Source organism: Neurospora tetraspora (genome assembly GCF_033439725.1).
Source record: "Neurospora tetraspora strain CBS 560.94 chromosome Unknown B0H65scaffold_2, whole genome shotgun sequence".
Taxonomy (NCBI): Eukaryota; Fungi; Ascomycota; class Sordariomycetes; order Sordariales; family Sordariaceae; genus Neurospora; species Neurospora tetraspora.
The window spans coordinates 3,867,975-3,882,510 of NW_026944384.1; the positions used below are offsets into that span (position 1 = coordinate 3,867,975).

General features: G+C 52.7%; 4 protein-coding genes across 4 annotated transcripts; all 4 read right to left on the reverse strand.

Annotated features, from left to right (window-relative positions):
* Nucleotides 1–989: 989 nt before the first annotated feature.
* On the reverse strand, nucleotides 990–3,148 carry B0H65DRAFT_114537 (pseudouridine synthase). Its single transcript, XM_062820635.1, has 4 exons — nucleotides 2,617–3,148; nucleotides 2,482–2,540; nucleotides 1,680–2,405; nucleotides 990–1,616 (listed from the first exon to the last, which is right to left on the reverse strand). The coding sequence occupies exons 1-4, from the start codon at nucleotides 2,809–2,811 to the stop codon at nucleotides 1,154–1,156; spliced, it is 1,443 nt and encodes a 480-aa protein (XP_062684622.1). The 5' UTR covers nucleotides 2,812–3,148; the 3' UTR covers nucleotides 990–1,153.
* A 449-nt stretch (nucleotides 3,149–3,597) lies between these two features.
* B0H65DRAFT_114535 (uncharacterized protein) lies at nucleotides 3,598–5,797 on the reverse strand. Its single transcript, XM_062820634.1, has 3 exons — nucleotides 5,296–5,797; nucleotides 5,143–5,233; nucleotides 3,598–5,081 (listed from the first exon to the last, which is right to left on the reverse strand). Exons 1-3 carry the CDS (start codon nucleotides 5,564–5,566, stop codon nucleotides 3,797–3,799), a joined length of 1,647 nt encoding a protein of 548 aa, XP_062684623.1. The 5' UTR covers nucleotides 5,567–5,797; the 3' UTR covers nucleotides 3,598–3,796.
* A 3,844-nt stretch (nucleotides 5,798–9,641) lies between these two features.
* Nucleotides 9,642–10,133, reverse strand: B0H65DRAFT_419247 (uncharacterized protein; the record flags this gene model as incomplete). The annotated part of the gene is made up of 1 exon (XM_062824198.1): nucleotides 9,642–10,133. The coding sequence occupies one exon, from the start codon at nucleotides 10,131–10,133 to the stop codon at nucleotides 9,642–9,644; it is 492 nt and encodes a 163-aa protein (XP_062684624.1).
* Nucleotides 10,134–11,046: 913 nt separating this feature from the next.
* B0H65DRAFT_506757 (uncharacterized protein) lies at nucleotides 11,047–12,613 on the reverse strand (the record flags this gene model as incomplete). Its single annotated transcript, XM_062828087.1, has 2 exons — nucleotides 11,047–11,589; nucleotides 11,615–12,613. The coding sequence occupies 2 exons, from the start codon at nucleotides 12,611–12,613 to the stop codon at nucleotides 11,047–11,049; spliced, it is 1,542 nt and encodes a 513-aa protein (XP_062684625.1).
* Between the last annotated feature and the right edge of the window lie 1,923 nt (nucleotides 12,614–14,536).

The window sequence follows — 14,536 nt, forward strand, 5'->3', positions numbered from 1 at the left end:
CCAAGCTATTTCGGAGAGGAAATGATGCAAAATGTTTCTCGGTTCCGTTCTTTGGGTGAGTGTGGGTGTTCGTTGCCGTTCGTCTGCAGTCAGCTCTGGCTGCTTCTAGCGGTCCGATTAATCACTCCAAGTCCTTTCAGCAACGAACGACTCTCATCGTGCATCTTCCCATCTATCTTTATCTTCATGACATCACGCAACGTTGTTTGGTGGTATTATGGATGGAAAGTATCGGAATGTTGCCCCCGACGGCAGTCGAAAAGAGGGCATTTTTGAACACCACACTTGTGTGTTGCGGTATCTCATGGCAGACTTGAGATCCGGAAGTAGATGAGGAGGGCCATGAAGTTGCGGTTATTTCATTGGAAAGAATAAAAGACGGTCAAGGGTAGCCGGGGTACATTGCCCTTTTGCACATTCCAAGCTGCCGTGCTCCCAGATCTCCCCACGTCCCGGCGCGTAGATTAGATGGCCGGGCGGCTATGTCCACGCGGGGTGGCTAACGGCCGGCCCATTTCCCGACCTATGTACGTGTCTCGAGGTATATTGTGGCACGGAAACATGACTTCATGCATGCTATTAACATTTCCTTCTTCTTATATGATCTGGTGTTGCTCAGGTTTGTTTGGGTGCTGTGGGTGCTGAGGCTCAACTGACCTTTGGCTTCGCCACGGCAACGACAGCCACAGATGTTGATATTGTGACACCGTAGGCGAGCAAAATTGTTGGAATGAGGGTGAGATTTGAGAGCTGAAGAACCAGCTCCGTAACGCTTGTGCAGCTGATCGTTCCTTTCAAAGACGCACACAACCTCTTGAAACACCATTGTCCGCTGCTCTCCCGGCTCATCAAAATGTAGGCATACCACGATACAGTAGTGCGGCTTCAAATACGCGTGAATCTATATCTACATTTATCTTCGAGCGCTTCGAGTGACACGCCATCATAAAGCCTAGAAGATAATTCCATAAACCGACATTGCAACAAAGAATATTACCCCAACGCCTGATTTTTCCCGGAGCCCGATGTGTTGCGACAATGAACAAATGCGCATGAATAACGCCTCCAATGAAGAATAGCAGAGAAAAAGAAAGAAGGGTAACGGACTTTAGACAAACCCGAACACAAGAGTGGACAAAAGTTTATCCATCTTTTAGTCGCTCTCGTCACCGCCCTTCTTGGACTTCTTCTCCTTCTTATCCTTCTTTTCCTTCTTCTCCTTCTTTTGCTTCTTGCGCTCGGCCTTCTCCTCGGCGGTCTCGCCGTCGTGCTTCTTGCGCTTCTTGCTGTCGCCGGCCTCCTCGGCCTCCTCGCTCTTCTCAGCCTTCTCCTCAGGCTTGGGCCTCTCAGCAATCTCAACCTTGGCGGCCTCAGCAGCAGGGGCGGCAGCGGCAGCGGCCTCGGACTCAGCGGCGGCGCTGAAGTCCTTGTAGCCCTCAGTCCACTTAGCGGGAGTCTCGGCGTTGGGGCGGCCGAACTTGTCGAGCTTGCCGTCGCTCTTGAGCTTCTTCTTCTCGAGAGCAACAGGGCCAAGACCCCAGCGGCGAGGGTAGAGGTCACGCTCCATGATGCAGCGCTTGACCTTGGCAACGACACCGTGGTCGCAAGAAAGCATCCTGTAGGAGAGAATGGTCAGCATCACAGAAAACAATTTTGGTCAGAAGCGGAACATGACTTACTCAACACCGTTCATCTGGGCGATACCGATCGCAATAGCCTCACCCTTGGTGGTCATGAGGACAACCTCCTCGTGAGTCTCAATGCCTTTCTCGAAGCGAAGGAGACCAGGCAACATGAGCTTGGCACCATAGCAGACAGCGTTGACAGCAGAGTCCTTGACAACGATTCTCTTGTAGGTGGTAAGGAGAGTCTCAAGGGGCTGGATAACCGAGCGGAGAGCGGTCTCGTCGCCACCGTTGTCGAACTGCCACTGAGCGTCGAGGACATCGTGGAGGGTGACCATGGAACCGTTGTCCTCGGACATGATACCGGAGCGGACACGGCGGAGCTCCTGCATGTGGGCGCCGACACCGAGGAGGAGACCAAGATGGACGCAGAGGGTTCTGATATAGGTACCGGCCTCGCAAGAAACCCAGAAAACACCGAGGTGACGGTCATTGTCGAACTCGATGAGCTTGGACTCGTAAATGGAGCGGATACGAAGCTGGCGCTTGACGGCAGAGATCAAAGGAGGTCTCTGGAAGAGGGCACCGGTGAGGGTCTCGAGGGCCGAGGCGAAAGCAGCCTCGCCGCCGGGGACGCTGTCGTGGAAGCGGATAACGCAAACGTACTCCTTACCAGCACCCTGCTGGGCCTTGACGAGTCTGGTGGCACGGTCGACGCAGACAATCAAGCAGCCGGTGACCTTGGGATCGAGAGTACCGGAGTGACCAGTCTTCTCAACACTATGGAAGAATTGCAATCAGCATAAGCCCGATACCAGCAGTGAGATTCGTCTCTTCTTGCGTGTTGAATACATACCGGAGCATGCGCTTGATCCAGGCGACAACTTCGTGGGAGGAGGGGTTGGAAGGCTTGTCCTGGTAGGAGTTAGCATGCGCTCAGATTGCGAAAGAATGATATTGAAGGATCAATTTCGCAAATGGCAAGGCTTACCAGGTTGATGACACCAGAGGAGACATAGGACTTGATGTCGCGCTTGGAGGGAGAAGAACCGGCGGGGATGGGGGTGAAGTGGCCGGTACGGACGAGGAGGTTGCTGTAGTTCTTCAAGAGAAGAGGCCACTCGCTGGTGTCGACCGCGGGCTCGGTGGCCTGGGGCTTAATAACGTGTTCTGTCTCGGCACCCATTTTGACTGTTGTTTTGCGATTGAATACTCTGACTTTGTTGTTGGTGATAATTGGGAATCGATGATGATGATCTTTTCGTGTAATCAACGTCCGCGAACCGGTAGAAGAAATGGCTTCGGTCGCGGGTTGTTTGGTTTCACGAAGGAAATTAAGAAAGTCGAGAGGAAGAGTCGGTAGGCAAAGCACGGCTCGGAGTGGGCACGTCGAGGATTCAAGATCAAGACCGTTTGACCTTGCGATCACTTTTTTCCACTTTTTGCCGAAAAAAAAAGGCGGCGGAGCTTTTGCGTTGATCCAAGCTCTGAATTTTTTCCTCAGCCTTTTGCATTTTGGGCCAATGTGGGGTCTTCGTCCGGTGCCACAACTGCAGCCTCGCCGCGCTAACCCGTTCAGTGTGGGGTTTCAATGGGGCCTGCCGTGCCTGCCCAGCGGGGTTGACGACAAACCATCTCACAGGTGCCCTGTGCGCGGCCAATTGGCAACAATTGGTCCCTGAAACCCTCAATTGGGAGTGCCAATGCCGTCCACAGACTTTGTTTGCTCCTTCTATCGCGAACTGTTCTGATACATGGGATGAATGTCATCATCGGAAGATATTTCAGGCAAATGATACGCTTACGACAATCTAGACAATTCGCCTCAACGTTCACATGACTTCAAGTTTTTGTGCCCACGTGGAATTCAAACGGCTGTCCAGGCAGCACTCGACAAATTTGGTCTTTTGACTTCCATTAATGTGTCTAGACACTCAGATCGACTACAACGGTGAAGCAATCCTGGCTTCCACTTGTGTCTCTAGGGTCTTCAAATCAGCCTATGAAAGGCATCTGTGACGTCGGTACGTGATTAGGATACCCGTATCCCAATCATAGGTTTCTTCCCATCCGAACTCCATCCGAACCCCAGGGTATTTGTACTTGTCTTAACCGTAGACCTCGCCAACAAAAGAACTGAACATGGTCCGTTTGGGCGGTGATGGTGAGCGTTATGACGCATGTCCCCTAGTTACCCCCACCTCCGTCCACCCATTCTCCTGCTGCTTCTGTTGCAGGTGTTGCTGGAAGGATTGCTGTTGCATGACTCCCAGACCGGTTTCCGCCCTTTGAGCACTTCCTGCTGACCCGTTCGAGCCCGGCCTGGATCCATGAGCTCTTCCGTAGCCCGGGTGATGCAGGACCGGTGCCTGAGGCTGAGCCGGCATTTGGTAGTACCCTCCTGTGCCATCGCCACCAGCGTTGCCGGTATTGTTGTTATTGTACGGACTCTCCACCTCGTGCATCTCGTACATCTCATCTCGTCCCTTGCCCTTCCCGCTACTCTCGTATCCTAGGTTGGAGTTCGACGGCTTGGATCGCAAACTGGCGTCTTCACCACCCAGCGCAATGCCAATTGCAATCTCCCGTTGCCGCTGCTCATGTTGCTGCTGCTCATGTTGCTGCTGCTCATGTTGACTTTGCAAGTGCGCCATCATGCTCTGCTGCGTGACGGGGCTGGGCCACTGAGAAAAGGGCGGCGGCGGCGGAGAGGCACCGTTTGCTACCGAAGAGCCAGCGGGCGATAATCGTTCCTCGATCTGGCCCAACCGTTGATGCGTGCCCGGCCACTGCACACCCGAAGCTGGAATTCCGTCTGTTGCGCTGACGGGACTGTTGTACTGGCTTGAGTACGGGCTGAAATACCGAGGCAGGGCCGGTCCGTCCGTATGTGCGCTGATCGGACTCTCGTCCCAGCCCCTGAGCGGTCTCTGGCTGACAGGCGTCTCAAACATTTCCCCGCCGCTGCCACCGTGCCCGGCATGCCTCGTCTTGGGATGAGGCCAACCCTGCCCGGCGTTGCGACGTTCGAGTTCGCGCAAGAAGCGGCGTCTTCGTCGTTTTCCGTTGCAAACAATGCCAAAGCCCAAAATGGCCAGGATGAGAGCAAGGCCACCGAAGGCTATGCCGACACGCGCGCCCAAAGATACCGGGCCATAGTCTGGCAGGGGAAGGCCCTTTGGCTCTGGGTCGGTGATGGTGACGTTGTTGTACTCGTTGGCAAAGGGGTCGCCGCGGAAGGATATGGTTGAGCCTACCTCGGGCCTCTGGGTGCAGGACGCGTTCAACAGAGTGACGTAGTTCACCAGATAATTCCCTCCCACGTCGTAATTTGCCAGACAATGATTACACTGAGTAACAGCCTGGTCATCCCATTTGTCACAGTAGCTGAACGCGCCGGTACTTGTGGTCATGTTTTGCCATAAGACCGAGGCCTTGAGAGGCTCGCATGCCTTGCTGTGAATGGGAAGTTTTGTCAGTTGATAGATACTCGCCTGTTGAACAAGAGCTGGCTTACCTGGTGATGCAAGGGTTGTTTCCAGCCTCCGGATGAGGGTTGTCTGCCGGTTGATCCCAGAGACAATAAGCAAGATTATATCGGAGGTTATCTGAGAGAAGGTCGAATGTTAGCGTTGGATTGAGTGCCTCTTTGGCTGAAGCAGCAACTCACACAAAAATGACTGGACGTCTGTGTTGTTCCCTTGACTGTATTCACTCGTCATCTGGCATTGCATACACGCCTTGTACACAGCTCCTGTGTTGGTCATGTCATATTCGTTCTGTGTGCACACCGTTTCATCCCCGGCCGTTGCTCCTAGAGTGTTGCCGCAATATTGGGCGCATGGTGATCCAGCAGTTGTGAAAATGGCCGTCGTCAATGGTGCCAATGCCGCGGCAGCCGTGACAATGAAGAGTGACGGACGGACATTGCCGCCCACCATTTTGACCTGTGATCTTTTTTGAGGTCTTCTTTTCGGTTTTCGTCCCTATATCTTCCGTACGTCCCCGTGTCGCAAAAAAACTGGTGGTCGGCCGCGAGAGCGGGCCTGCTTGACGTTGCTTGTCCGATATCCGGTCCAGTGGTATCGTTTTTCCGCGCCACGCTTCCTATCTTCCGTCCTTCCCACTCTATCGCCCGGACGTATGAGAATATGCTGTGTGCTGAGATTCGGTGCGGGTAACGGAAAGTGCTGAATTATCGCCACAGGGTTTCTCTGTACGACATGGCTGGTATGCTATCATCCGCAGTTGGTGCGTAGAAGAGAGTCGACCGGCCTGCTTCGTGTCACGAGCGAGCAAAGCAGGAGGCAGGGGATAAAGCGCGGGGTGGGATAGGGCTGCGCGCCAGTTATCAAAGAAAACAAGGTATATAACAGAAACTTGTTGGCGCGAGAAGTGACGATGCTAACCGGAGACTTTACAGCAGGTACTTATCCACTCTTTAGCTGACAGAATTGCGGCTGTTGGTTTCTGACAGGGGACCCAGATAGCCGTGATCAAGACGGGAAGGATGTTGAAAAGACGGGAAGGTCGTCGGAGGCAGGCATTCGTTAGTTGTGATATGAGAGTTTGAAGGCGCAGAGGGCACAGTGAGATTGAGACAGTCTGGACTCGAGCACCTCGGACAAAAGTCATTGGTTGAGTTGGGGTCCAAGCCCAGGGCATATAGAAGATCTTGCCAGACTTTGACCTCGACAGCGAGCAACGGTCCCCGTTCCCGTTCCCCTGAAGGCCTGGGGGTGGCGGACACGATGAACGGGACCGAACGGGTTGGGGAGAAGATTGACAGAACAGGGTCACTTTTGGCGAGGGAGTGGAGGGGCAGATACAGGAGAAGACGCACTGTGCAGAACAGACAAGCTCACTCGACGAGAGCTGGAGTGAGGTGTGATTGGGGTCCAAATTGCCGACTACACGGGCACCATGAACCATGGGCCATCATGGGGGTGAGAAAAGGTCACTTCACCGGAGGCATCGGGACGACTGCCGAAATGTCCCCCAAAGCCCCCGTCCCGTGACGACAAGAGACCATCCTTTTGACTTGTGAAATGGGGGTGAAATGGACGACTGTTCTGCGCTGTGGATGGAGGCTTGGGAAGTTGGCTGAGGACTCTTGCGGGCTTGCCAAGGCCGGGAAGCTGTAGCTAAGAGGCACGATCACCACTAAACCCTCTGGCCCCATCACCGCCCATGCATTGCGCAGGAACGTCATTGGCCAATCAGAAGAGCGAGATGCGACGTCGGCGGTGGTTTGCCTGCAAGGGCCCCCGGCGGCCTGAGCAGTGAGCACATCGCTGAGCACCGTGAACATTTCAAGCATTTTCACGCTCGGTTCCTGGCTTCCCTCTTTTGCTCCACTTGTCGGGGTCGTCCCGTCCGGCAACAGCGACAAACTCGGCCAGTCACATCACATCATCATCTCCTCATCAATGCCCTTTTCCTTCTTCATCAACGGCCCCTCCCGATCCGGCAAAGACTCGATCGCCAGTTTCCTTCCCGATATCTCTCGCCCTACCGATCATCAAGAGCCGGAGACAAGTGGGAATGGAAGTGGCCCGACCAAACAGGCCACCTCCTGGCTGGCCTTCAGTTGGATGGCCATAAGATGTTCGTCGTGATATTCTCAGAGAGGCTGTGGCTGCGAGAAGAGGGCGAGAGAGGGCAGAGAGGACAACTTGAGCAAGCGGCCTCGATGGTTGTTCGCCTTGGGCCAACCAAGTCTTCAGCCGACTCCCTCGCATTGCACCACATGTTCTCGCTTCCACTGGAACTTGGAAACGTTGGTCACACACAGGTGGTCATCATTTCAGCGACCCCAACCGTTGGATGGCTCTCTGTGTGCTGCGCGACATTGATGAGATGCGCACATTCACGACAGTGTCTCACATCTCATCCCACACAACCAACGCCGCCAACCCCCACCCACCATCGAGTGGAAGAGACCGGAGCCGAGGCACTGTACGTACCTGGCTGAGCTGGCTAAGGTATGTATCTGATATGCCGAAGATGATTTCCTTTTCAACTTTGTCTTCATCTCTCGATGTTTGCCATTTTCCTCGAAAGCGAAGAAAAGAAATGAACCAAGTCATCATAAGCTCCACTATGGACTTGGAACGACCAGGCCTTAGCCGCCGGCTGGAACTTTACCATTCTCGTCACTTGTTGGAATTTGATGTCGCTTACAACTTACACAGTACATGAGCGAACAGAGTGCGTGACGAAGAGATGCAGCGTGAGTATCGCATAGTTGATGTGACAATGCCGCACTATTGTCCTGTTATCGACGTGCTATTATCTTCCCCTTTCCTTAGCAGTCAACAACAACCTTCACAGGCTCCATGGATATTACCCGGTCAAAGCCATTATCATTCCGTGTTCTATCCATGGTCCGGAGAGTTCTTCAACACATGGCCGGACCCAATCAAGGTCACTATGGCGAAGACTTCAAGCACGACATATTATCACATATACCACCTACCCCTTTTTCGCCACACCCTTTGCGGTTCTCGTCTCGTCCCATCGTCCAGCCCGTCAGCGAGTGACTGCCATCGCACGGCCTCGGCGCGCACACAGTACACGGCACCACAGATGGACCCAGCAATTTGGTATTGCCGCTGTACTGCGCACTAATGGTTAGTGAACACCACCGTGATATGGCACTGGGGCCCGAACGGCTGAAGGCCTTGTTATACTGCCATCGGTCCTACACTACCACGTATCAACCTCGCTGCCTGTTGCTTACTAGACTCCCGAGTCGGTTCCTTGGTCGATCTCTTACCACGAGACCGAGAGATTAGGAAATAGGGGGTAAGCATAGGTGAAGGTGGACGTGAAGGAGAGCGCAAGAGGCGTGGCCTCATGTATGCTCGTCCTGGACACTCGCCGAGTATGGAAAGGGAGATGTCGTTAAAAGTGCGCCTCTCCAGCGAACGTAACCCTTAGGTTCAAGCCAGCTTGTCGCTCACTACTTGGCAGCAAATGTACTGCTGCACGGTTCCAATCTCTCATAATCCATCACTGCAACCGCCGACATCATTGCTGATATCAGCACGTTCAGACCTGGCCTACGGAACATCCGGGACCTTGGCCAAAAAGCTTGACTATGCTTGGTTCACTAGTGTGATACCCAATGTTCCTCAATATGTCCACGCATACAAGTCGTCTGCCGGCCATCCACCCAGTCGGGCTGGACACTCTTTTGTTGTCCGGGCAATCTGGTGCTTCTTCGGCGTTCTATGCAGGCTGTAGTACTTTGTGTTATACAACCGTGCCGCCGGTATGACAGGAGGCAATGGTCTCGAGTATGACATGAGCAATGTGAAGAGCTTCTGGTGCCCCCTTCGGTTCGTTGCCGCTCAGCTTTTTCTCTTGTCACTATCACCGCCGCTTCGGCACAGTTGATGGTGGAAAGGAAAGGGATGTAAGTTTGAGTGCCGGACAGCTTTCGGGTAGAGCCCCTGAGATTGAGATTGATGGGCCGAGCCGCCGGGTGGAGGGATACCCGCACCCCTTTTCTGAGCCGTCAGAGTAATCTGTGTTATATCATACTTGAAATTGAAGCATGGGAAGTTGATGCCCCTCGGCATTTGTCTCGAGATATACCCCTGAATGTCCAGCGGCTGAGTGGGTGCCTAAAGCATAAACAAAGATATTGAATTGAAGGTATCAGACGGAGTTCCAGTCACTGAGTTAAGCAAATGCATCGTAACTTCACGTTTCATAGTTTGACATTTTCTTCAACAAATCAGTCAACTCTCAGCAGAGAAACACTTGCGGCTTTCAACGACGCCATGAGCAAGATCCAATCAACACCACAGTCCAAAGTGCCATATACATCCGATGTTATTCTCCTCGTCCTTCCCTTTTCCTGATGATCCCTTCAATTCAGGCCATAGAGACATAATGACGGCGTCTTTCCTTCTTGTTCCCCCTCTGTTCCCTCAATCTCCATCCACCAGCGCCAGACCCATTTCAACCACTTCGCAAAACCTTCCCATCTGCCTCCCTCACTCACACTCACTCCACATACTTCCAATACAACCTCTCAAACCTCAAACTCTTCATATACCAATCCTCCCCTTGTTCCCCCTCCCCTCCCTCCTTCCCCTTCCTCACCCACCTCTCATAATAATGTCCCCCGCCAGCCCCCTGCCACCCCGTCTCCCCCTCCTTCGGCGCCGCATGATAAATCGCCGGAAAAATAACCTCATATTCATCCTCGCTGATCTTCGTGAACTCCCCCGCGCCCGAAATCAAATGCATCGTCCGGAGGCCTTTGAATTTCTCGGAGAAGTAAGAGGTCCAGGACGCCAGGGAGTCAAACCCGAGTGTCACGGGCCCGGAGGCGGACGGTTCGACGATGGGAGAGGAGGAGAAGTAGTCGATGAAATTGAAGGTGCAAGAGGGGAGGATGAGGGAGGTTAGGCGGGGGAATTGCTGGGTGTCGACGTAGCGGCAGTAGCGGAGTTTTAGGGATTGGATTCTGGATTCTGCTGGGGTGGCGGCCATGGTTACTGGTGTGGTGATGGGATGGTTGTACGGGAGTTGTTGAAGGTGAAGTTTTTTTTGGGCGGTTCTGGATCGTGGTGGGCGTAGACGTTGAGGTGGTTGGCTGTTTGTTGAGTGAGTAGGTGATGCTGAATGAGGTGTGCACTTTTGTTTCTTTTGGCTGTTGGTTGGAATAGGTGGTATGATTCGATTTGAGTAGGATGATGACGATGGTGAAAGACAGATGGAAGGATGAGTTGTGAACCACTGGATCATCTGGCTCTGGATGATTTTATATGACTCGATTGAGATAGTTCGTCGACAACCTCTTTGTTCCAATTGTCAACTTGAAAGATATCGGTGACCAATCCAATGGCAAGAAGGCTAATCCGAGATTTCAATCCGAGATTCCAATGCTAGGTTTCAATCCGAGATCATTTTCCTGATGGAGGTGCTACAACCCAAGGACACTTGCGTATGCCGTTGGTTCTTTTGACAATCCCGGGGGAAGCGGGACGTCGCTGTTAAGACCACTTTGAGACTGTTATCCCAAAAGGGAAATATGTCTCAAAACCCGCCTGAAACAAAGTCCCCGACAGAAGGAACATGACGGTAAGACGCACGTGTGTGGCGGCGCTGGCAACCTGAACGGTCTCTTCGGTCTTCTGTGCCGCTGGATAGCGGGATCTCCCTCGGTTCTGGGGAGCGAGGGGTAGATAACTTGAGAGCCTTGCTCTCCGAATCTGTCTACCTTGGCTTCAAGTTTGGCGAGTACTGATGTACAAGGAAAGACCGTGTAATGTTATTACAGAGCTGGGACTGCAGACAACTGGGGGATAAAGAGAATTCAGGCTGCACGATTCGTGGTTCATATCGTGAAAGTCATTCAACGGAAGAAAAACATTATCCGATTAGGTATGTTTTGAAAGACAGATTACGCGATAGGCGTAGGTGGCACTTCCTCCACCGTCACAGTCTCCATCCACCCCTTCTTATCCCCCGCCACCATAACCTTCTCAACAACCTCACCGTCTTCCTCATCATCACCCTCCCTCACCACAGAATCCTCCGCCTCCACACCCCTATACTCCATAAACTCGCACCACTCCGGATCCTCAATCAGCGCCTTCACCAACGTCTTCTCATAGTAAACAATAAACTCAACCCCCTCATCCGACTCCGGCGACAAATCCCTCGGCGGATAAAACAAAACCAGCCCATTCATGATCCAATCCGCCAGAAGGCGATACGCCAACGGCGTGCCAAACCCAAAGCTCACATCGCCAAAGTGACAATCGCGATGATCCGTCGTCATAATGGACATGGGCGGCGTCCCGTCCACGCTCAGGCCCAGATCTGCCTTGTTGCTTACGATGTTCACCATCTCGAGCGCCGTGTCCAGCGCCTCGGGCGTCACGCTGTCCGTCATCTGCCGGATGTAGGTCGCCAGCCTGGAGAGGGACCATTCGGAAGCCCACTTGTGCGAGGGTTGGTTGCTCGACGGCGGAGTTGGTAGAGAGGGCGCAGAACATGACGTTGCCGCGGACGCGGGGGGCGGGTTTGGGGTTCTGGAGGCGCCGACGCATGTCGATAGTTTCGCCCCAGAAGAGCTTGGTGTCGGAGGGGTAGTTGTACACGGGGGCGCGGAGACGGGTTAGGGTGCGGTAGATGAAGGCGTTGACGCAGTCGTAGGTGGAGATGAAGGGGACCAAGCCGTCCGCGGGCGCGCAGAGGTTCTTTAGCTTGGCCGCCTTGCTCTTGGGGAGGTGGAAGAGCAGTGACACGCCCTTGGTATGAGCTGGATGGCGCTGTACTCTCGGAGGCACGGTGATCATGGCTTCCGGTGACGGCTGGGGCTTGCAAAGGCGTGAGAGATCGAGGGCTGCAGGGTCCCAGGATGGGAATGGTGTTCCGTTGAAGATGGCGTGGCAGTTCTCGGCTATCTGCCTTGCGTAGCCGTACCAGGCCATGACGTCGGCGGCGAAATGGTGATGGTGCATGTGGAACAACATGCCACCCCGAACGAAGTTCATCTTGAAGGCGGACACGGTGGGATGGTTCTCAATGTGTGCCTCGGGGCTCTCTCCGAAAGTCATGGGCAAGACGCTCCATTGCTTGAGGTCACCCAGAGTCACGGTACTGAAGTGCGTCCGCTCCATGTCGTCGATGGATGGATACTTGGCTGCATCCTCAGGGGCGTCGAGCCATTGTACGTGGAACTCAACCGTGTCGTCTCTCTTCCTCAAGATGTGATGGCCGCCCTCGGGATCTCTTTCGATTCTGCCAACCAGGTATCTGGCCTGGCTCAACGTCCGCTCGAGCCTTTCTTTGAGGACTTGAACAGCTCTGGGTTTGAGAGCATCATCAAGCCTGAAGAAGAGGCAATAGTTGTTGTATGTGCTGAGCGAGATATAGTCGAGGGTAGAGAGCTTGAGCTTTTCCTCCTCTGGATCGTTCTCCCACCCGAAGGAATGGAGGTGATAAACTTCTTGCTTCGGCATGATTGAGTTTCTTTGGATCCCTCCGTAATAGCCGACGATGCCAAACGAAGATGACAACGAAGCCACATAAAGCACCACTTTCGAGGCTTTATATGAAAGACTCACCCAGTTCTGCCCATGTGCCTATCGAGCTCATTAGTCGCAACCCTGAGGATCTGCCTTGTAGCCACCTCACCAGAACCCCATCGTTCCGACAACACTATGTAACGGCTTACCTGCCAAGGTGTAGCAATTGCAACTATTCCCACCGCCAAACACCTGATCCGGTCTTGGCGGCATTGGCCATTTGGGCACACACACCTCTGATACAGTATGAACGTCGAAAAGTTGGGCGTTTTGGGAACTTTTTGATGCATCTCCTCCAAATGACGAGATATAAGAAAAATGACTTCATATTCGGAATCAGACTTGGTACAACTTAGAAAGCATATAGTTTGCCTTTGCGCTATAGTAGTTGACTAGGAAGATAGGAATAACTTTGGTTTGGTTGAAAAAGGCGTTTTAATATTGTCTGTTTTGATATCCTTTTCGAAGCGCGATCGGAAAAAAGGCCGCGATTCGATTTACTACCCGCGTATACCCGGTGCGCCCTTCAAAATTAATCCATCTTATAACAATAAGAAGCATTATTATGAATTATCCTTTTGATTTCGCACGCATTGAATACGCGGTGTTCAATCGTTAAAAACGTTAAAAATCGATGGACCTGAACGACGCGTCCGGACGTCCATATCAGAGGTGTGTGTGCCCAAGGGGACCAGGTGTTTGGCGGCCAAGAAAGGACCAGGCCATATTCCCAACGTCACGCTAAGCCCTTTCCGTTGCTCTATGAATCGCCTTAAATGTTACCGTACCCCGTCTCACTTGCTGACTGCAGCACTGTCAGGCACAGGACCTCTTGAGTTCATAATGCAGCTTTTGAAAGGCATTCATGTCGCAGTATGGATTCTTCCTGTCTGTCATGATATAAAATAGGAAAGATGTTTGGCCCCAACCCTGCTATTTACCTCCCCCTGTTCACGAGCAGATCAAAGTTCCAAGACCACTCGTGAGATGTGAGGAATAAAGGGTAGAAGGTAAAGATCTCAATGTAGTATATACCACTTGGCAGACTACAGCGTTTGAATTGAATTTGTGAGACGTGCTGAGATCACACTCGCTCGTTGTGGGCAACGCCTTTCGAAATTCCCGAATTCCATCTCGGCCAAAGACACCAAACGCTTAGGTTTGCAAATTGGAATAACCGAATATCATGACAACGAGTTGTTTCTCCAGAGTGCAAAGTAGAACAAATACCCTCTCAGCCCGGTAGGCCTGTCTGCCCATGACCAACCTCATCCTCCCAGCATGCTGTTTCCACTTGGAGACAGGCACTGTATCAACGGCATGATGACCACGACTTCATGACGTTCTATAGTTGGTTGCCAGAGGACTAGTTGGCTCTTTTTGGCCTTTCCAACTCGGTCTGGAACGGCCAGAGATGTTATCCATGACTGAGTACAAAAACCTGAGATGTTTGGAATCGTCGAGTGACGTTGAGAGCGACTCCGGAGTCCGGAAGGCGGCAAGTGACCATGCCCAACTCGTGCAAGACGTGTGGATTTGGGTGGCATTGCTAGTTGACGGTCATTTGGATGGCGCCGCATGAAAGAAAGGCTTGTTGAAGATCAAAGTTGGTCCGAGCTCGTTGGTGATATGGGCGGATAGCATGCAAATGATGAAAGAAATTGATGTTGGATTGATGTTCAACTCGGAGATGTGTTTGGTCAGTCTTTGAACTTGGGATTGGATGTTGGCGTGAAGGAGTTGATAGGATAGTTGAATGGAGGTTGAAACGAACCTGACAGTATGGGGTAGTTCATTAGCGCTTTCTGGCCAATCACAGTACGAGATCACGCCTCTACGGATTGGGCGACACATGGG

Excerpts from the sequence above, each read along its gene's own strand:
- B0H65DRAFT_114537 (XM_062820635.1), bottom strand. The coding sequence starts at position 2,811 with ATGGGTGCCGAGACAGAACACGTTATTAAGCCCCAGGCCACCGAGCCC. Across the intron at positions 2,541-2,616 it reads CCTCTGGTGTCATCAACCTG|GACAAGCCTTCCAACCCCTC; the intron begins GTAAGCCTTGCC and ends AACTCCTACCAG. Across the intron at positions 2,406-2,481 it reads TGGATCAAGCGCATGCTCCG|TGTTGAGAAGACTGGTCACT; the intron begins GTATGTATTCAA and ends ATTCTTCCATAG.
- B0H65DRAFT_114535 (XM_062820634.1), bottom strand. The coding sequence starts at position 5,566 with ATGGTGGGCGGCAATGTCCGTCCGTCACTCTTCATTGTCACGGCTGCC. Across the intron at positions 5,234-5,295 it reads AGACGTCCAGTCATTTTTGT|ATAACCTCCGATATAATCTT; the intron begins GTGAGTTGCTGC and ends ACCTTCTCTCAG. Across the intron at positions 5,082-5,142 it reads AACAACCCTTGCATCACCAG|CAAGGCATGCGAGCCTCTCA; the intron begins GTAAGCCAGCTC and ends TCCCATTCACAG.